Source organism: Pseudorasbora parva, chromosome 18, assembly GCF_024679245.1.
Source record: "Pseudorasbora parva isolate DD20220531a chromosome 18, ASM2467924v1, whole genome shotgun sequence".
NCBI lineage: Eukaryota > Metazoa > Chordata > Actinopteri > Cypriniformes > Gobionidae > Pseudorasbora > Pseudorasbora parva.
In genome coordinates, this window is record NC_090189.1 from 27,505,474 (window position 1) to 27,527,255 (window position 21,782).

General features: G+C 43.8%; 2 protein-coding genes across 7 annotated transcripts; both read right to left on the reverse strand.

Annotated features, from left to right (window-relative positions):
* Positions 1–696: 696 nt before the first annotated feature.
* slc34a1b (solute carrier family 34 member 1b) lies at positions 697–21,639 on the reverse strand. Of its 6 annotated transcripts, XM_067423165.1 has the most exons (12): positions 21,572–21,639; positions 19,331–19,474; positions 19,000–19,143; positions 16,511–16,622; positions 16,224–16,419; positions 14,260–14,352; positions 14,093–14,171; positions 12,893–13,060; positions 10,087–10,203; positions 2,219–2,343; positions 1,645–1,708; positions 1,307–1,542 (listed from the first exon to the last, which is right to left on the reverse strand). In XM_067423165.1, the coding sequence occupies exons 1-12, from the start codon at positions 21,621–21,623 to the stop codon at positions 1,442–1,444; spliced, it is 1,395 nt and encodes a 464-aa protein (XP_067279266.1). In that variant the 5' UTR covers positions 21,624–21,639; the 3' UTR covers positions 1,307–1,441. The 6 variants fall into 6 exon arrangements, with proteins under 6 accessions (XP_067279260.1, XP_067279261.1, XP_067279262.1 ...); XM_067423159.1 differs by lacking the exon at positions 1,645–1,708 and having other exon boundaries at positions 697–1,542; XM_067423160.1 differs by lacking the exon at positions 1,645–1,708 and having other exon boundaries at positions 697–1,542; positions 19,331–19,460; positions 21,567–21,607.
* On the reverse strand, positions 4,207–8,905 carry LOC137046745 (uncharacterized). The gene is made up of 2 exons (XM_067424121.1): positions 7,712–8,905; positions 4,207–4,398 (listed from the first exon to the last, which is right to left on the reverse strand). The coding sequence occupies exons 1-2, from the start codon at positions 8,831–8,833 to the stop codon at positions 4,396–4,398; spliced, it is 1,125 nt and encodes a 374-aa protein (XP_067280222.1). The 5' UTR covers positions 8,834–8,905; the 3' UTR covers positions 4,207–4,395.
* Positions 21,640–21,782: the final 143 nt, after the last annotated feature.

A 21,782-nucleotide genomic window follows, 5' to 3' on the forward strand; every position in this document is an offset into this window, starting at 1 on the left:
GTAAAAACAATGCGAAAGTCATAAGTTGACCTCAGAAAACAGTATAAAAAATAAAAAGCCAGTTCATGACACCTTTAAAATTGCACTATAAATATACCTGACTTATACTGACAAAAATGTCTAAGTACAGAGGGTACATAAAGTAATTCAGACCCCCTTACATTTTTCACTCTTTGTTATATTGCAGCCATTTTCTAAAATCATTTAAGTTCATTTTTTTCTCTAATTGCGACTAATTGCAATTGAAGGAAAGATGAATGTGGCCAAGCACAGGGATATCCTGGACGAAGACCTTCTCCAGAGTGCTCAAGATCTCAGACGGGGCCAAAGTTTCACCTTCCAACAAGACAATGACCCTAAGCGCACAGCTAAAATAATGGAGTTGCTTCACAACAACTCTGTGACTGTTCTTTAATAGCCCAGCAAGATCCCTGACTTAAACCCATTTGAGCATCTCTGAAGAGACCTAAATAGGGCTGTCCATCAACGTTTACTCATGTCATTCCAAACCATTCATTTAAGACTTTCGTTCATCTTTGGAACACAATTTAAGATCATTTTGATGAAATTACACAACTACCACTTTGTTAAAGAGTTCATAAAGAGACTGTAAAACTAGTCCATGTTTTGAGTGGTTTAGTCAAAAATGTATTAAGAGACACGGTCACTTTATATGATGAACAGATTGAATGTAGGCTTTTATTAACATGGGTTTGGATTGACATGAGGGTGAGTAATTAAGGACAGAATTGTTTCTTGAGGGAATTATCTGCAGGACATGAGTTATACACTTTCAAAAATTAATTTATAACCAAAAATAAAATTAAAAAGCAATAAAAAAGCACAGTTTGAAAGAATTTCTATGAATTTCGGACTCACAAAAAGTGGAGAGAGGAAACCCATTTAATCAAAATATGAAAAGAGAAACCATTTCAATGGCCAAAAAGCAATTAACGGACCACATATAGTCTACAGTCTGCTGCTCTTGCCATTCAATGAGTCAAAAACAGCCCCAGTCTCAGTCTCATAGTCATAATCATAACTCAAAGCTGGGCTATTTTGTGCCAAAGGCACATGATTTTTTTCTGCTTCATATTCTGTCAACTGTGGCAGATCCTCGGGAGATGTACGGCTCTGATCACTGTTCCGGGCTTTCCTGCAGCACAATGTGATTCTTGTGATGATGTTATCCATTGGTTTGAGTGAGTGCATCCAGAGAGGTAGGTGGTTCCAGGTTTGCAGCCACCAAGGCAGGAGGTGAGGCTTTTGTGATTGAAGTCTATTCACAACAACAATGCAGAGGAGGACAGCAAGACATGGCACACAGATACCCACCAGCACCTGCCATCCAGCCATGGAGAGGGCGAAGACAATGGATGGCAGAAGAAGGAAGCACAGAATCAGGTACAGCACCGCAAACCACCGATATTTTGCTGTCCGCTCACCTAAAAAGCGTGCCATGCGGATGGGGAGACGGCTGAGAGGAACTGGGTACCAAAGCAATATTCCCAGAATGTTGAAGATGAAATGGCATAGAGCAACCTGAGAGAGAATGTGCGGAGCTACATGAGTGAGGGGACATGGTTTTATATTTTCTTAACAAACAAAGTCCTCTATGAAAGAGCAATACAAATTATTTCCTACCCCTTGAACTATCAAGGCTAGTAGCGCCATCTCTAATACATCTCTTTCTTCTTATGAATTTCTTCTGTTGAACACAAAAGAAGAGATTTTGAAGAATGTCGGTAAACAGTTGATGAGCCACACTGACGTCCATAGCATGGAGAAAAAGTCAATGGGGTCCATCAACTGTTTGGTTCCCGACATTCTTCAAAATATCATCTTTTCCTTTCAGCAAAAGAAAGAAACTCATACAGGTTTGGAACAACTTGAGGGTGAGTAAATAATGACAGGATTTTCATATTTGGATGAACTATCCCTTTAAAGTTGACATGAAAGAGGCTTCTTTTCTTCCCTATTTTGACAATCTGAGTGAACTTCTTGAACAAGGAAAGCATTACTTGATTTTGTCCATTAGGAATTGATTGAACAGTTGGATTGCTGTTGTTTGATAATTAATGTAATATCATGTAAGTGACAGGATCTATATGTGTTATTGGAAGCTGAAATATTCTAAGATCAATCCACCATTCCTAGAGTTCTCTAACTGAGTCATTGATTAATGAAGTGAGAATGTTCAGTTCTCAAATGGCATCACCTGAAAGGCTGCAGCTAGCTTGTCTCCTGGGCTAGCTAATGCGGCTAAGATGGCTGTAGTGGTTGTTCCGATATTGGATCCTAGGGTCAGAGGGTAGGCCCGCTCAATACTTATCACACCAATCCCTGAAAGCACAATGAACGTGAGAGTTTACCAGAGCATATGTTTTCTGTTACTAATGAGACCTTCCCGTAAGGTGAATTTAGCCTTATTAAGAGCAAATTGAATGACCATGTTCGGAACTGACATTGACTTTATGGAAATGGCCCTGTTCTAAATTGTTCTAAGAGTCTACACAATGCTGCCAGTCAAACATGTCTTGGTATCCTAGAGAAGAGAAGCCTCATTAGAATAATGAAATTATTATATTATCATTACAGTCATTTTAAATCAATATTTTTATTAGAAAGGACTCATAAAAGGTGCAGTGTGTAATATTGAAAGCTAGTGGTTGAAATGGGTACTGCAGTCCAAATATTTGAGAGGGTTGTTTCTCCCGCCCCCTTCTCCTCAGACTCGTTTTTGATGTTGGTTTCAAGATTGAGGACATCCAAAGACGCTGAGGAATTTTAGGTTGGGTAGAATCTGCAATCTCTGACCTATAGGCTGCATCTGAAATCGCATACTTCCCTACTATACAGTAGGTGAAAATCAATATGTGACAAAAGAAGTCTGAATTCACAGTACTCATAAAAGTGTAGACAAAAAGTACCCCGATGACTTACTACTTCGGGTGACATTCTGAAGTTTGCATATGATGGACACTTTACAATCCCATGAGGCGGGATAGGATAAGTAAGTGGCGGTGATGTGATGCAACTGACGTGATTATGACAACATGGCGAATGCAGTACATCCAGATTGCATTCATACTACACACATTCATACAACATACTTTTTTAGCGGCCGTGAAGAAATTAAAGGGTTACTTCAGCGATTAGCATATGACTTTGTATCAGTAGAAACCCTGGAGTATATTCAAATGATTGTGCTTTCCCCCCTCATATCCCCCTGAGACAAGAGATTTATGCATTTTATTTCTGGAAAAATTCCTCCTATGATGCAAATTGATGATATTTTTGCATCATAGGAGGAATGTTTGGCCAAAGGCTAAAGACTACAGCCAGCAGAGGGAGACATTTCCACATGTTCTGAACCCTTGCATGTGGGATGGGAGATTACACTCACAGCACACCTCGCAGCTACAGGCACTCATCTAGACGGAGCTATGGTGAGCAATGTAAGTCTTTTAACTTCTCAAATTAATTTCTATGAACGTTAAGCTTGCAAAGGCATGAACTGAAACGCGCCAGACTGAATTCGCGTTGTGAATGTATGCCGCGAGTGTAGTTGCGATTACCTCAGCTCTCATCACGAGACCTCATCAGCTCATTTATCTGACTCCTGCAGTTAGTGCTCAGTGCTGTGATACTCGCGCGGTGACTCACTCATTATATTGAACAGACACGTTCAGTTTTTAATTGTAGTGTCTTTCCTAACTCAGTCACAGTAATCCAGTAGGTGGCTTTGGGAATGGCCTCATTGGGCAGCGAAGCATTCTGGGAATTGTAGTCTTTCATCCCCATGAGACAAAAATACATTTTCTGTCTTTTCTCAGTCTAGAAGGCACCACATACAAAAATAATTTCACATTTCTACTACATTGATGACCCAGTTTAAATACAGATTCATCTTCCCAGCGCTGAAGTACCCCTTTAACTATTCAAAAAAGTTCCTAAGAAAGTATGCAATTTCGGACGCAGCCCTAGTTTGTTTGCTGATGTTTTCCGTCACATGCCAACTGTCAATACTACTGGGTAAATTTTGATTTCATGAGGACTTCGTAGCAGTAGTAATAGTAATAGTAGTAGCTGAAGTGTTAATGTAGTACTAAGTCCTTCATTACTCATTGTAGCAAAGTTCGATATGATAAGGAAGGAAGAGGACAAGGGGTCGGCTGGACGGTTGATGCTGTATCTTTATTAAACTCAATATCTTTTCCAACACACACTGTGGTGTGGTATCTCAATGAACAACGATCGCTCAGTCACTTCCGGGTCGGCACTTCCGGCTTCCGGTAACTCAGTCTCTGTAAGGGGGGTTTGGCATCAACCGTCCGGGCTCTCTCTCTCCTCGATCTCCGGTTCCACTGATGTTTTATCCCCTCTCCGCGCTCATTACTAGAACAAGAGACAGGTGTTATTAATCTGCTTCCAACCCACTCACGTACCGCTTGTCCCGCGGCTCTCTCTCCCGCTGCAGACCTCGCTGAACCACGCCCCCCTTGCCACATACCCCCACCGCCCGACTCAGGCCGGGGAGCCGTCCGGCCTGCAGCCCCCCCCCCCCCCCATTTCTGGAGAGGAAGTCGGCCACAGCCATCTGAGCACCCGGCCTGTGGACCACCTGGAACTTAAAAGGCTGAAGAGCTAGATACCAACGAGTGATCCGCGCGTTGGTATCCTTCATGCGGTGGAGCCATTGGAGAGGAGCGTGGTCCGAACAGAGGGTGAACTCCCGCCCCAGAAGGTAGTAGCGGAGGGTGAGAACGGCCCACCTGATGGCAAGGCACTCTTTTTCGATGGTGCTGTACTTAGCCTCTCTCTTCGAGAGCTTACGGCTAATGTACAGCACCGGCCGCTCTCCCCCCTCCACCTCCTGGGCCAGGACTGCGCCCAGCCCCCTGTCCGACGCGTCAGTCTGCAACAGAAAAGGGAGAGAAAAGTCAGGGGAGTGTAACAGCGGCCCGCCACATAGAGCAGCCTTAACTCGGGTGAAGGCCTGCTGGCACGGCTCCGTCCATTGGACCGTATCTGGTAGCCCCTTTTTAGTAAGGTCAGTCAGAGGGCTGGTGAGGTCCGAATAATTTGGAATAAACCGTCTATAATATCCCGCCAGCCCCAAGAACTGCCTTACCTCCTTTTTGGTCTTGGGCCTCGGACAGGTTGCAATTGCGGCGGTCTTATCAATTTGGGGACGCACCTGCCCATGACCCAAGTGGAAGCCCAGATACCTTACCTCCACCCGCCCAATTGCACACTTCTTCGGGTTGGCCGTGAGCCCCGCTCCCCTCTACGACCTCAAGACCGCCCGGACATGCTGCATATGCCGCTGCCAATCGTGACTGTCAATCACGATATCGTCCAGGTAGGCAGCAGCATATGCGGCATGGGGACGCAAAATCCTGTCCATGAGTCGCTGAAAGGTAGCGGGTGCCCCGAACAAGCCGAAGGGAAGCGTGACGAATTGGTGCAATCCGAACGGCGTGGTGAAGGCCGTCTTTTCTTTGGACAATGGAGACAAGGGGATCTGCCAATAGCCCTTCGTTAAGTCCAATGTCGAATAAAATCGAGCCGTGCCCAGCCGATCAAGCAACTCGTCAACCCGCGGCATTGGATACGCGTCGAATTTCGACACTGCGTTCACCTTGCGGTAGTCCACACAGAACCTGACCGAGCCGTCGGTTTTAGGAACTAAAACGATCGGGCTCGCCCAGTCACTGTTGGACTCCTCTATTACTCCCATATCGAGCATTGCCCCTAATTCTTCCTGAACTACTTTTTTCTTGTGTTCAGGTAAGCGATACGGCCGGCTGCGAACTACCACGCCCGGCTCGGTCTCGATATGGTGCTGAATTAAGTCGGTACGTCCCGGTAGGGGCGAGAACACGTCGGCGAATTCCGCCTGTAGCTTTGAGAGATCAGTGAGTTGGGACGGTGAGAGGTGATCTCCCCCAGGGGCCAATGCGACCGATTGTGCTTTGATGCTCGCCTCTGGCCCGAGATCATCCTCTCCCCCGATCACCGTCGCCAACAACACTGATTCCACCTCATTCCATTTTTTCAGGAGGTTGAGGTGATAAATTTGCCGTGCCCCGTTCCTATCGGACCGTATCACTTCATAATCGAGGTCTCCCACCTGTCGTGCGACCTCAAACGGCCCCTGCCACTTCGACATTAATTTAGAGCTCGATGTAGGGAGTAATACGAGCACTTTCTCTCCCGGTGTAAATTTGCGTAGTCTCGTACCCCTGTTATACGACCGGCTTTGGCGGTCCTGGGCTTGCAACAAATTCTCCCTAGATAGCCGCCCCAAGGTGTGGAGTTTTGTTCGCAAGTCCAGCACATATTGAATTTCGTTTTTGGCCAAAGAAGGTCCCTCCTCCCAAGTTTCTCGTAGGACGTCCAGCACCCCCCGGGGCTGTCGTCCGTAGAGAAGCTCGAAGGGGGAAAACCCCGTGGAGGCTTGTGGGACCTCCCGCACAGCGAATAAGAGGGGTTCTAACCACCGATCCCAATTTTTGGCGTCTTCCTGTACGAATTTACGGATCATGGATTTAAGAGTGCGATTAAATCGTTCGACCAAGCCGTCTGTTTGTGGGTGATAGACGCTTGTCCGAATCGATTTGATGCCCAATAACCCGTATAATTCGCTTAGCGTGCGTGACATAAACGCCGTGCCTTGATCAGTGAGGATTTCCTTCGGAATCCCCACTCGGGAGATTAAACGAAACAGTGCGTCCGCAACACTCTTCGCCGAGATGTTGCGGAGAGCCACTGCTTCCGGATATCGCGTTGCGTAGTCCACGATAACTAGCGCAAAACGATGTCCGCGTGCGGATCGCTCTAATGGCCCGATGAGGTCCATCGCAATTCTCTCGAAGGGGACCTGCATTAATGGAAGGGGGCGCAATGGCGCTTTTGGGGAGGCCAGTGGATTCACCAACTGACATTCAGGACAAGACGCGCACCACCTGCGCACATTGTCGTGAATGCCTGGCCAAAAAAATCGGGTCATTAAACGATTCAGCGTGGCCGCCTGTCCCAGGTGGCCCGCCATTGGGTTAGAATGAGCCGCCTGGAAAAGCATTTCCCGGCGGCTCTTTGGTACTAACAACTGGGTTGTATCTACCTTTGTCTGAGCGTCTTGGGTCACTCGATACAACCTGTCCTTAATTATGGCAAAATAAGGATACGTGACGGGCAGGGCGGGTTGAAGGAACTGACCGTCGATAGTGCGGACCTGTTGGAAAGCATGTTTTAGGGTATCGTCCTGAGACTGCTCCAGAGGAAAGTCATCGCGGTCCGAGAGAATCAGTCTCTCGACCCCGCTCGGTTCCTCTGAAGCCGTTTCCGAGGGCCCCGTATCAGTCTCGCCAACCTGCACCCGCACCGCCCCGTTCCTAGCCTGGCTCCCCCAAGCGGCATCCGCGCATATCGACCCCAATAACGCCGGAAAGGCGGGCCAATTCGTCCCCAGAATTAGCGGATGCCGGAGGTGGGGACTAACCGCCACCTCAACACTATGATTTTCTCCCCTGAACTGAATCGTGACTGGTACAAGCGGATATTCCACCACATCCCCGTGCACACACCGCACCTTAACCATGCGGCTTGTATCCAATGCCCCAGGCTGCATCAGGCTTTGATGGATCGAGGTTTGGTTACATCCTGAATCCACCAAGGCCTGATATGTACCCCCCTTGATACTCACAGGAACTTGGTACTCTCCTGCTTGATCAGGGGTGGTCCGCTGGACGTCCGGGACCCGGATCATTGTCCCGATATCCATCATTGGACATCGGTCCACAAAATGGTCCGGGTCACCGCACCGCCAGCAGGCCAGCCCAGGCCTGCCCGCCGCCCCTGCGGCGGGGAGTGGGTTGGAATATGAGCGCGGAGGGGGGGTGGAACCGGAACCGATATCCCCGCCCGACCCCAGCAGCCCCGCCCCCCTGGGCGGGGCCCTCGAACTCCCGTATTGCCCTGGGCCCATTCCACCCCGACCTCTGGGGGGAATACGAGGGGGCCCTGGAGGGCGGGACCTAGGGAGAGGGACAGGAGGAGAAGGAGAGACAGAGGGGGGAGAGAAAGAGGGAGAAGTTAAACGGGGTTCGCCGACCCCTGGGCACGCCACCAGATGGTCCTCCGCCAGGTTGATGGCCGTCGTCAGCGACGTGGGCCGGTGGCACTGGACCCACTCGGCGGTCTTCTTGGGAAGCCGAGCGATGAACTGTTCCAGTACCACCAGATCGACGATGTGGTCCACGTCGCTTCCACCGGCCAATAGCCATTTGCGGCAGGCGTCCCGGAGCTGGTGGGCCATCGCGAAGGGCCGGCCGGTCTCCCCCCACTCAAGCGAGCGGAAACGCTGACGGTGTTGTTCGGGGGTCCGACCGACCCGCTGAATGATGGCCCTCTTCAGATCGTCGTAATCCAGGAGGTTCGCCACCGGCAGTTGTTGGGCGGCCGCCTGGGCTTCTCCGCTGAGCAATGGAATAAGGCGCACCGGCCACTGTGCCCGGGGCCACCCGCAGGCCTCCGCCGCTTTCTGAAAAAGGTCTATGAAGGCCTCGGGATCGTCCTGTGGCCCCATCTTGTGTAGGGGCACGTGGACCGGTGCGCTGGCGAGCCCGGCGGCTTCGGTGTGAACCTCCCGGTCTATCCAGCTCCGGAACCTCTCGCGGTCCTCTTGCTGGCCGCGGACGATGGCCTCGAATCGACGCTCCTGGTCCGCCCGCAGCTCCAGCATGGCCTGATGTTGATTCTGGTGGAGGGCCGCGAGAGAGGTGATAATGTCCGCAAACGGCGTGGCGGAGGGCGTTGGAGTAGTCATGGCGGCGGCGCGGTCCTACTTCCTTCCCGGGTTTTCGGCACCACTGTAGCAAAGTTCGATATGATAAGGAAGGAAGAGGACAAGGGGTCGGCTGGACGGTTGATGCTGTATCTTTATTAAACTCAATATCTTTTCCAACACACACTGTGGTGTGGTATCTCAATGAACAACGATCGCTCAGTCACTTCCGGGTCGGCACTTCCGGCTTCCGGTAACTCAGTCTCTGTAAGGGGGGTTTGGCATCAACCGTCCGGGCTCTCTCTCTCCTCGATCTCCGGTTCCACTGATGTTTTATCCCCTCTCCGCGCTCATTACTAGAACAAGAGACAGGTGTTATTAATCTGCTTCCAACCCACTCACGTACCGCTTGTCCCGCGGCTCTCTCTCCCGCTGCAGACCTCGCTGAACCACGCCCCCCTTGCCACACTCATGTATAGTAATGACGGAACATTATTCTAAAGTGTGTTACCCTAGATTAGTATCAATCATGGACACTCTTATTTGTCATTGTCCCCTAAAAGTCTGCACCTGTTTGGAAAGACTCACTGTGTGTTTGCCTTTGAGAAGAAGAAATCTTTGGAAAAATATAGTCTGCAGGCATTATGGCTTCTGTGGCAGCTCTAAAGCTCCTTGGGATTAGTGGTCTCCCAGGCAGTGTAATTAGAATGCTGTGGATCCATAATCTGTCATGGCTCACTAGGAAGTCTAATCACTGTGTAGCTAATTACAATAAATCCAGGAGCAAAGTTTGACTATCACTCATCTATCAATCAAAAGGGCAGGTGGATTAGAGAGGGTTGAGAGCATCAAGTGAGCATCTCTCTTCTATTGGCACTCTTTCTCCGTTCCTCTATTTCATTTCTCTCTCCCTCGATCTTATTTGTTGAAGCACAACAACTTATGTCTGTGATTTCACTGGGAAATCGAGTGCATTCTGAGTTACTGCATTGAGTAAATCCTTCACATTATTCATTGGCCTGAACAGACCATTTATTCCCAGAGCACAAAGCTCATAGTGAATACAAATGAGTGGAAGTCAACAGTCAACCCTGTGAGGGCTAAAGATTAACACTTCTGAGGCTCAGCGGTGTCTAAATGCAAATATTAGTGCATTACTCAGAGGTGATCTTGGGTGTAATTAATTTCTCTGGTCATCTGGATGCACAGCTAAATTATACAGGAGAAAGCCAAAGACTTTGCTAAAATTCATTGCTCATAGGTTGAGCCGATCATTTTAGGGAGGAAGGACTCACCTATCAAAGGAGTGATGGCAGAAGTGAACACCGAACTGCTCTGAACAACAAAGGTCATGCCAGCACCAACGAGAATGGCCAGGTAGCCAGTCAACCAGCCAAATGGAAAAGGAAAGTCTGCAGGAAAAGGCTTTGTTTACATCTCCTGAAAATGTTTTAAAAATGACAAGATACTTGAGGCTCCCTTCAGGGTTCCTCAGACTAAAACACTTGATGAACTTCTTAGCACACTTTTGAAAAGGGCAACACTCTTAGAGACTGAGAAAGTGCTTATTGGAGCCTATAAACCTCAAGCTAAACATGTTCCTGGGTCAATATATTTTGTTGATCCTGGTACAGCATTCACATCCGAGCATTTAATCCTATCCCTACCTAAACCTAATCCTACCCATAAATTAAACCTAAAATCAGAGGCTTTTATATACAGGGCTTGACATTAACTCCCGGCAACCCGCCAAATGCGGGTAAATTTCAGCAGTGGCGGGTAAGGCAGCCACTCCCACTAGCCACTTTGGCGGGTTGAATATAATTTCAGCCTACAGCCAAATGAAATGCGAAGACCGTCGAATCATAAAATAAAAATTGTATTACAATTCTTTATCGATCAACTTGCAGTAAATGAAGGGATAGGCAGAATCGTGCTGCACACAACAGAAGCGTGCAGAAGCTCTGTCACATGCGCAATCAGTTCTCCTTGTCAGTGTTGGGCAGTAGCATCGCTAAATTTCTGAAGATCAAGCTCAAATTGTAAACTCAACTGTCAAGTCGCAGATATAATTCACTTTCTACGTTCCTATTTGCCTCACGCAAGCACGCACAGATGCGCGCAAGCCTTTCAAATGACTGTTTTGGAAATGAGCGCGGAAAGACGGGTTCGGAAAAACGTCAACGTTTGTTTCCGAGCACTTAGTTCGCTGTTGCACACGCGTAATCCGCGCCGTGATAAAAGAGAAATCGTCTTTAAGTTTTAAAGGAATTTATTGTGTCGCTTGAATAAACACCTCTTATTAAAAGCATCGGGGTCCAGCTTGGCCACCTCTTAATATGAATGAATGAAAGTTTTCCATGGAGAACACACACACACACACATACACACACACGGCATGTGTATGCAGCAGTCCTGTGGGCGAAAATGCCTTGTTGATGCTAGAGGTCAGAGGAGAATGGGCCGACTGATTCAAGCTGATAGAAGAGCAACTTTGACTGAAATAACCACACAACCGAGGTATGCAGCAAAGCAATTGTGAAGCCACAACCGGCAGATGGGCTTCAACAGCAGAAGACCCGACTGGGTACCACTCATCTCCACTACAAATAGGAATTAGGGTCCAATAGCACTAGCTCATCAAATTGGACAGTTGAAGACTGGGAAAATGTTGCCTGGTCTGATGAGTCTCAATTTCTGTTGAGTTATTCAGATTCAGAAGAGTCAGAATATGGCATAAACAGAATGAAAACATGGATCCATCATGCCTTGTTACCACTGTGCCGGCTGGTGGTGCTGGTGTAATGGTGTGGGGGATGTTTTCTTGGCAAACTTTAAGCCAATTGGACATTGTTTAAATGCCACTACCTACCTGAGCATTGTTTCTGACCATGTCCATCCCTTTATGACCACCATGTACCCATCCTCTGATGGCTACTTCCAGCAGGATAATGCACCAGGTCACAAAGCTTGAATCATTTCAAAATGTTTTTTTGAACATGACAATGAGTTCACTGTACTAAAATGGCCCCACAGTCACCAGATCTCAACCCAATAGAGCATCTTTGGGATGTGGTGGAACGGGAGCTTCGTGCCCTGGATGTGCATCCCACAAATCTCCATCAACTGCAAGATGCTATCCTATCAATATGGGCCAACATTTCTAAAGAATGCTTTCAGCACCTTGTTGAATCCGTGCCACATAGAATTAAGGCAGTTCTGAAGGTGAAAGGGCGTCAAACACAGTATTAGTATGGTGTTCCTAATAATCCTTTAGGTAATATATATATATACATATATATTTGGCCAGTGTACAGAACTACACATTTTGTGTTTGTCTTCTTTTCAAGGTCTTCTATGTAGCACCCATTTCTGAAAATTGCATTATCAGTCTATATTTAGAAACTGGTCATACATTTTTTTTTTTCAACGTGAAAAAATGTGTACATGCCCCCTCACTTTGTGCACTCTGCTGCCATCCCTGGATCAATATTACTGTATATAATAATATAATAATAATAATAATAATAATAATAATAATAATAATAATTTGTTACATTTATATAGCAGTTTTCTGGGTATTCAAACCACTTTACATGGAAGGGGGGAATCTCCTTAACCACCACCAATGTGCAACATCCACCTGGATGATGTGACGGCAGCCATATTGTGTCTGAATGGTCCCCTTATGGTGGAGAGGAGAGCGAGCGATGAAGCCAATCAGTATTGGGATGATTAGGAGGCTATGATAGACAAGGGCCAATTGGCAAATTTGGCCACGATGCCAGGGTTTTTTTAATGACCACAGAAAGTCAGGGTCTCGTTTTAACGTCTCATCTGAAGGACGGTGCTCTTTGACAGTATTGTCCCCATCACTAGTGGGGTGTTTGGACCCACTCAGACCACAGGGTGAGCGTCCCCCACACTAACACCGCTACCAGCAGCAATAGTCCTAGGCTTCAGGGATATATGGCTGCTAGCATCATTATGACAATTCAAAAATAAATGTTGTTCTGATCTTGATGTTCTGATCTGAATCTTTTAAAGAATTTCACTTGGCTCCTCACAATCACATTAACTGTATTAACTGGTAGTTCCCACCTGTGTTGAGGATTTTCTGGATAGCTTTGGCCACTTGTCCCTGGAGGAGGGAGTTGAGAAGCTTAACCAGCAGCAGGAGGCATGTGCAAAGCACCAGCAGTGAGGAAGACAGCAGAATCAAGCCCACAGCCAGATCAGACAATCCCGTCTCCACAAATAGATGAGCGCCTGCGCCAACACACACATGCATTTACATCTCCAGTCTCCTGTGGAAATGAGCCCGTCAGTCACGGATTGACAGGCATGTGTTCATATTAACAGTGATTAGCCCATCAGCTGCTGATTATGGCATGTGTTAGTAGAAAGAGCATTTCCGATTCCTGCTAAATGCATTATTTATGCACCACGAAAAAGTGGCTCACAGTTATAATTAAGAGCTTAAGCCAGACTGTCCCATGATAAATATAGATATATAACCTTTCTTTTTTTCTCTCATTATGATGGCTCAAGAAATGATTTGCCTCAAAGTCATTACATTTGGCAGGATGACTCAAAAGCTTATTAAAAGTTTTAAAACGTCCTAATACAACATGTAAACTGTTGCTGATGTTGAACATTCCTGTACGAAAATTGTATCTTATGCACCCATAATGTTTAAATCAAAGGGAAATGACAAATTTGCAAATGTTGAAACAGAATCCCAGTCAAAAAGGCTGTTTACCATCTGAAAGATTCCTACAAAAAAACATTATGCAAAAAAAGAAAAAAGTGGCTTTTGCGAGGTCCATAACTGAGGGTTTGCGCCTTAGACTGTCCACTGATAAAAATGGACATATAACCTATATTTTTTTTCTCATTTGCCTCAATCAACATATGAGGCAGAATGACTCAAAAGCTCATTGAAAGTTTAAAAACATCTTGTTAGTCTTTTATGAGTAAGTCATATACAAGCATATGACTCAGTGGCTGTATCTCTCACAATATGTCTAATACAGAATAAATGACAGTTATTAGCCCAGACGGAGCTCAGAGTAAATGCAGAACGGCCAGCCAGCTAAGGGAATGCAAAATTAGTTTAAAAATTAGAAGAAAGGGTTGCATTGTTTGAATAAGGCATTTCTCTGTATTAAAAATCTTGAAGTTGGAAACCAGATAGAATGGATAATACTGACTAAAGGCTGATCGATCAATGGAAGGCTCTTTGCTGTGTTTTGTCCTTTTCGTTCGCTATTCCTTTGAAATTTGATGGTTTCAACTCACATTTTTCGGCATTCATGTGAAGTGATGTAGTTGGTACTGTTGAGTTTTCTGAAGACACATAAGAAACATTCTCTTGGATCTGTGGGTAAATAATTTAGATTAAGTTATGTACTGTGAAAGTACATCAAAGATCTTCAACTGTAGGCAAACAGAAATGTGTCGCTCACCGTGATCCGTGTCTGGCACCAAACTTTTATCAGGCTCTTATTGCGCAGCACCTCTTGCCCTGTTGCTATACCTACGATTACAGTCTTATCTAGCTGAAAGGGAAAAAATTACATTTTCTTTTAACTCTAAAAAAATTAAGATTAACGACAGACAGAAGAGTACCGGAGGGCAAACAGAGTGATATTTAATTAGGCTTCACAAGTTTTAATAAGCTCCAAAGCATTTCAAAAGAAAACGAATGACCAGTTTTCCTTTTATTTATAATGACACACAATTGGCCGCATACTTTATTAAATAAATCACCCAAAATGAAAAATGTGTAATTATACTAATCTCATTCCTAACCTTCTTGCTTCCATGGAAAACAAAATGAGTTGTTTTAAAAAACAGTTATGCTGATCTGTTCTATACAATGAAAGTGGATGGTTATAAAGGGCTGTCAAGCTCCAAAAAGGTTTAAAAAAAAAAGCACAATAAAAGTTGCTAAGAGCAACATTCTAAAGGTGCCGTCACAAAAAAGGTCCATTGTCTGTTGTCTATTATAATGATTCTGTAGATTACATAGAAGTTACTTTCAAACTGTAACAAGGTTTGTGTTAAGGAAAGAAGGAGGCAGGACCAGGCAAACATTAGAGGGTTATTTCACCCAAAAATGTTAATTATTTGTCATTGATTACTCACGCTCATGTCATTCCAAACCTATAAGACTTTCATTCATCTTAAGAAAACAAATGAAGATCTTTGTAAGAAAATCTGAGAGCTTTCTGTCCCTCCATTGACAGCTACGCAACTACCACTTTGACTATTCAAAAAGTTCATAAAGAGATTGTAAAACCAATTTTGTCCAAATTTTATGAAGACACACAATTGCTAATTGAGGCTTTTATTCACATATAAACATTCATCAATCCACATCAGTAAACAGAAGCTCAAGCATGATGCTTGACGTGCAAGAACTAATGAGGTTCAAGACTTGTGTTACGCAGCACGTTTGAGCTTCATATTTGATTCTTGTGTTACGCAGCACGTTTGAGCTTCAGCAAGAACCAATGAGGTTCATTCTTGTGTGTTACGCAGCACGTTTGAACTTCTACAAGAACCAATGAGGTTAATTCTCATGTTACGCAGCACGTTTGAGCTTCAGCAAGAACCAATGAGGTTCATTCTTGTGTGTTACGCAGCACATTTGAACTTTTACAAGAACCAATGAGGTTTATTCTCGTGTTACGCAGCATTTTTTAAACTTCTACAAGAACTGATGAGGTTCATTCTTGTGTTACGCTTACGCAGCACGTTTGAACTTCTACAAGAACTGATGAGATTCATTCTTGTGTTACGCAGCACGTTTGAACTTCTACAAGAACTAATGAGGTTCATTCTTGTGTTACGCTTATGCAGCACGTTTGAACTTCTACAAAAACTAATGAGGTTCATTCTTGTGTTACGCAGCACGTTTGAGCTTCTACAAGAACCAATGAGGTTCATTCTTGTGTTACGCTTATGCAGCACGTTTGAACTTCTACAAGAACAAATGAGTTTCATTCTTGTGTTACGCAGCACCTTTGAACTTCTACAAGAACCAATGAGGTTTATTCTTGTTATGCAACACCTTTGAACTTCTACAAAAACCATTGAGGTTCATTCTCGTGTTACACAACACATTTGAACTTCTACAAGAACCAATGAGGTTCATTCTCGTGTTATGCAGCACCTTTGAACTTCTACAAAAACCACTGAGGTTCATTCTCATGTGTTATGCAGCACATTTGAACTTCTACAAGAACCAATGAGGTTCATTTTCGTGTGTTACGCAACACGTTTGAGCTTCCACAATAATATAGACCAGTTTTAAGATATGTCCCAAACTTTTCTTTTGCTTTTCACAAAAGAAAGATAGGTATCCTTGTTGGTCCTTGAACAAATATTTCAACAAATGAGATGTTATTGCAGAATAATGCTGTACCTGTATAATCCTGTTGGTGAGGGGTTCTGTGATGACTTTCAAGAGCTCTGGACCATCCTCTCCAGTCACGATGTTGAAACTTTCAACCACCGCCTCCGACGCAAGCCTCATCATGCCAGTGATGGCTTCTAGCGGCAGCAACACCAACACTGACAGCCAGTTAAAGCAATCGTGTACCGTGGCACCTGCAAAGGCTCTGAAACAGTCCCACACAGAAAGTGTCATTGAAGAGCTCCAAACTTTTTATTGATGGTTGAATGCTGACAGTGTGAGGTACTCCTCTCTACCGTTTGAACTCCTCTCTCTCCCCTGCCTGCATCAGAGCCACAATGGTGTTGGTGACAGATGTGCCAATGTTTGATCCCATGATGATGGGAATGGCAGATCCTACATCCAACACTGCATGAAACACAGAATGCAGAAACCTGATCGATAAATGTGAGACTGCTATTGCGCATGTGCACACAATGTTCATTTACAGGAAATAAGTATTAGATTGCTACTCTATTATTTTAGAATGTACCTGTATATATTATCCTAAAGCATAAGCTAAGAGAAAAATGTGCTGCGTTCACAGCACGCCATGTCATAATTGCTGTAATTACGAGATGACAACAAATGACATTCTACTCTGAGCTGTTCGGAATTATGCATATTTATGGCAACAGTATCAAAGTCAAAATGAATCTACAGCGCCCAGGTGGTACAGTGGTCACGTGGTGCATGTTGGAGCAGTTTAATTTCTACATGAATGTGCGTATAATTTACATAATTACGACATGGAGTGAACACGCCTATAGCTTGTTGCCATATATGTATATACAGCTCTGGAAAAAAATTAAGAGACCTTTAACAATATATACATATATACATATACAATATATATATATATATATATATATATATATATATATATATATATATATATATATACTCACCTAAAGGATTATTAGAAACAGCATACTAATACTGTGTTTGACCCCCTTTCACCTTCAGAACTGCCTTAATTCTACGTGGCATTGATTCAACAAGGTGCTGAAAGCATTCTTTAGAAATGTTGGCCCATATTGATAGGATAGCATCTTGCAGTTGATGGAGATTTGTGGGATGCACATCCAGGGCACGAATCTCCTGTTCCACCACATCCCAAAGATGCTCTATTGGGTTGAGATCTGGTGACTGTGAGGGCAATTTTAGTACATTGAACTCATTGTCATGTTCAAGAAACCAATTTGAAATGATTCGAGCTTTGTGACATGGTCCATTATCCTGCTGAAAGTAGCCATCAGAGGATGGGTACATGGTGGCCATAAATGGATGGACATGGTTAGAAACAATGCTCCGGTAGGCCGTGGCATTTAAACGATGGCCAATTGGCACTAAGGGGCCTAAAGTGTGCCAAGAAAACATCCCCCACACCATTACACCACCACCACCAGCCTGCACAGTGGTAACAAGGCATGATGGATCCATGTTGTCATTCTGTTTACGCTAAATTCTGACTCTACCATCTGAATATCTCAACAGAAATCGAGACTCATCAGACCAGGCAACATTTTTCCAGTCTTCAATTGTCTAATTTTGGTGAGCTTGTGCAAATTATAGCCTCTTTTTCCTATATGTAGTGGAGATGAGTGGTATCCGGTGGGGTCTTCTGCTGTTGTAGCCCATTCACCTCAAGGTCGTGTGTGTTGTGGCTTCACAAATGCTTTGCTGCATACCTCGATTGTGTGGTTATTTCATTCAAAGTTGCTCTTCTATCAGCTTGAATCAGTCGGCCCATTCTCCTCTGACCTCGAGCATCCATAAGGCATTTTCGCCCACAGGACTGCCGCATACTGGATGTTTTTCCCTTTTCACACCATTCTTTGTAAACCCTAGAAATTGTTGTGCGTCAAAATCCCAGTAACTGAGCAGATTGTGAAATACTCAGACCGGTCGGTCTGGCACCAACAACCATGCCACACTCAAAATGGCTTAAATCACCTTTCCCATTCTGACAATTAGTTTGGAGTTCAGGAGATTGTCTTGACCAGGATCACACCCCTAAATGCATTGAAGCAACTGCCATGTGATTGGTTGATTAGATAATTGCATTAATGAGAAATTGAACAGGTGTTCCTAATAATCCTTTAGGTGAGTATATATATACATACACTTATCAAGTATAACATTATGATTTATTTATTTATTTATTTTACATTTAACATTCCTAATATTGTGTTGGTCTATACATCCCACAGATGCTCAATTGAATTGAGATTTGGGGAATTTGGTGGTCAAGTCAACACCTCAAACTCATGCTTCTCAAACCATTCCTGAACCATTTTTGCTTTGTGGCAAGGCGCATTCTGTTCATTAACCGCTAGAGCACAAAAAGTTATGGACTACAGCTTTAATATTTAGATATATTTAAATATTTAGATATAATTTTGCATGTGATGCATCAGCCAATGTGTCATTATAGTAAATAAATATAAACATTTGCTAATTTCGTTTTTATAGCACAACATGTCAATTATTAAAAGAGGGGTAAGAAGCATGATACACTTTTACAGAATGTATAAATAAATAAATATTTTGATATTAATAAATAAATAATATTTTGATATAAATAAATAACATTTGGATATAAATAAATAAATATTTTGATAAATATTCCGTATTCAAGTATTCCAGAGTGCTGTGTAAAACTATTTAGGAATAATCATTTTCTATATGGATATTTGGATTATGCTGAGCAATACTGCGTTTGTAATGCCTGCTTCTGACTTACATCCAGAGGAGACCAAACTGACAACAATGGAGGTGGAAGTGCTGGAACTTTGGACCAGGACAGTAACCAGTATTCCCACCACCAGTCCCGCCACAGGGTTAGAAAAGACTGCATTGTCCTTGAATATGTCCCCAGCAACCTTACCTATCCAAAGATACAACACATCTCACTCAAAGCTTTTATTTCCACTCTAAGGATGTGTTGTCGAGATTAGTTGTTAGTGGTCACAAAGTAACTAGCTTTACACATTTAATTTGGAAATAGGGTGCTTACAATAGTTACTATATCAGCGAACAGTTGAAAATACAAAACAAATGGTGTTAAAGGTTACCTCCAGCTAACTGAAAGGCAGAGCTCAGGATGTCCAAAGAACAGATGAACATGTACAGAAAGAGAAGAAGAAGAGGTATCTTGCAAATACTGATGAAGATGTCTTTTCCCATCGTCCTGATTATATGGTTCTGGATAAAAAAGTCTGTTTTAAAGAATGTTTTGATGAAACAATTTTATCAGAAAGGTTATATTTTTAAATCCCCTACTATTTAATAGATACTTGTTGTAAGATAGGTACAACAGGCTAGCTTTTATTGTTCTGTATGCCTCAGATGAGGTTATTAGGCATTTTGCCATAGGTCACTGCTGGGGGAAAAAATATTACATTAATTTATATTTATCTTACTAAAACATTTTATATATATACACACACACACACACACACACACACACACACACACACACACACACACACCAATCAGGCAGGCATAATATTATGACCATAATATTTTGTTGATCCCCCTTTTGCTGCCAACACAGCCCTGACCCTGTTCAGCACATCCCACAGATACTCAATTTGACTGAGATCTGGGAAATTTGAAGGCCAAGTCAATACCTCAAACTCGTGCTCCTTAAACCTTTCCTGAACCATTTTTTTTGTGTGTGTGTTATGCTGCTGAAAGAGGCCACATGGTCTGCAACAATGCTTAGGTAAGTGGTACCTGTCAAAGTAACATCCACATGGATGGCAAAACCCAAGGCATCCCAGCAGAACATTTCCTTAAGCATCACACTGCCTCTGCTGGCTTGCCTTCTTCCCATAGTGCATCCTGGTGCCATGTGTTCCCCAGGTAAGGGAGGCACACCCACCCGGCCATCCGCTTAATGTAAAAGAAAATGTGATTCATCAGACCAGGCCACATTCTTCCATCACTCTGTGGTCCAGTTCTGATGTTCACTTGCCCTATGTTGGCACTTTTGACCGTGGACAGGGGTCAGCATAGGCACCCTGACTGCTCTGTGGCTATGCAACCCCATACGCAGCAAACTGTGATGCATTGTGTATTCTGACATCTTTCTATCAGTACCAGTATTAAAGGAAGTGTATGTAAGATTGTGGCCAAAACTGGTATTGCAATCACTATCCCCTCTCCCCGCCACCCTGACTCGAGGTTGCCAGATAGGCTCCAGGATCAGCAGGAATGTTTGCAGCTTCAGCTGTTGTAGAGCAGAGCTGGCAACCCGGATGCTGAAACACTACTGACTTGTTCGATAGGTGGAGGGTGGAGCTTCAGGCCAAACACAACATGACAACATCAACATCAGTTGAGGGCTGCAACAACAACTTTTAAATGACAATATCCTGGCCGGACTACTGTCGTCAGTGATAGAAGTATTTGAAATTAACATGATTTCTTAATGCTACAGTAGCTTGTCTGTTTGATCGGATAACCACACAGGCCAGCCTTCGCTCCCCACGTGCATCAATGAGCCTTGGCCGCCTATACCCTGTCACCGGTTCACCACTGTTCCTTCCTTGAACCACTTTTGATAGAGACTGACCACTTCAGACTGGGAACATACCACAAGAGCTGCAGTTTTGGAGATGCTCTGACTTAGCCATCTAGCCATCACAATGCCCTTGTCAAACTCGCTCAAATCCTTACGCTCGCCCATTTCCTTCTTACACATCAACTTTGAAGACAAAATGTTCACTTGCTGTCTAATATATCCCACCCACTAACAGGTCCCGTGGTGTTATTGACCTCATAATGTTATGCCTGATCTGTGTACCGACTTGTACTTGAATTCAATTACTTTTTTTCAAATTAGCCGTAATTTCATCCCCCTTGGCAAAATCCATTTTCACTTATCCAGGATTCACAAAGGCAGAAACTCAGTTGATTTGATTCTCCTAATTAATACCATCATTTAACATACACATCATTGTAAGGTAATGTATTATTTTTGCTTTATTACCATTCTGAGGCATTTTACCATCATTTCATTTAGTGACTCTTTATGAAAAAATGTGTCTTACTCAGATGTCCATGACTGCTTGAAAACTGAACATTGATAACTATAAAGTTCATTCTGTTCCTGAACATTAAAAGCTCATTCACCTGAAACAGTAGAAAGTTTCTGATTAATTCCTTTCTCTTTTTCTTTCTTAATCTTTTTTTTTTTTTTTTTTTTTTTAAGAATTATTCTGTTGACAACCAGGTCTTGATTGTAAAGCAATCACGCACAACACATATAAGATAAAAAGAAAACGGCATGGTCAATATACGTACCTCACCATAAAGTGATGCTCTGCATGTGTATTCCTTTATCAGCCAGCATTTATACATGCCATCTCAGTTTGGGGGATAAAGTCACTCATTATGCAGTGCATAGTTAAAAAGTAAATAGGCAAACATGGGGAAATAAAAGTTGTACATTTACTAAAGCCTGGTTTTCTTTAGAATGCTTTAGCTATGACAGAGCACTTTGATATGCAGAGCTTGATA

What these genes read in the sequence shown, in the direction of transcription:
- LOC137046745 (XM_067424121.1), bottom strand. Translation starts at nt 8,833, where the DNA reads ATGACTACTCCAACGCCCTCCGCCACGCCGTTTGCGGACATTATCACC.
- slc34a1b (XM_067423159.1), bottom strand. Translation starts at nt 21,623, where the DNA reads ATGTATAAATGCTGGCTGATAAAGGAATACACATGCAGAGCATCACTT. An exon ending in ATGCAGAGCATCACTTTATG is followed by an intron (nt 19,475 to 21,571) that starts GTGAGGTACGTA and finishes TCTTTAAAACAG; the next exon opens with ACTTTTTTATCCAGAACCAT. An exon ending in TGCCTTTCAGTTAGCTGGAG is followed by an intron (nt 19,144 to 19,330) that starts GTAACCTTTAAC and finishes ATCTTTGGATAG; the next exon opens with GTAAGGTTGCTGGGGACATA.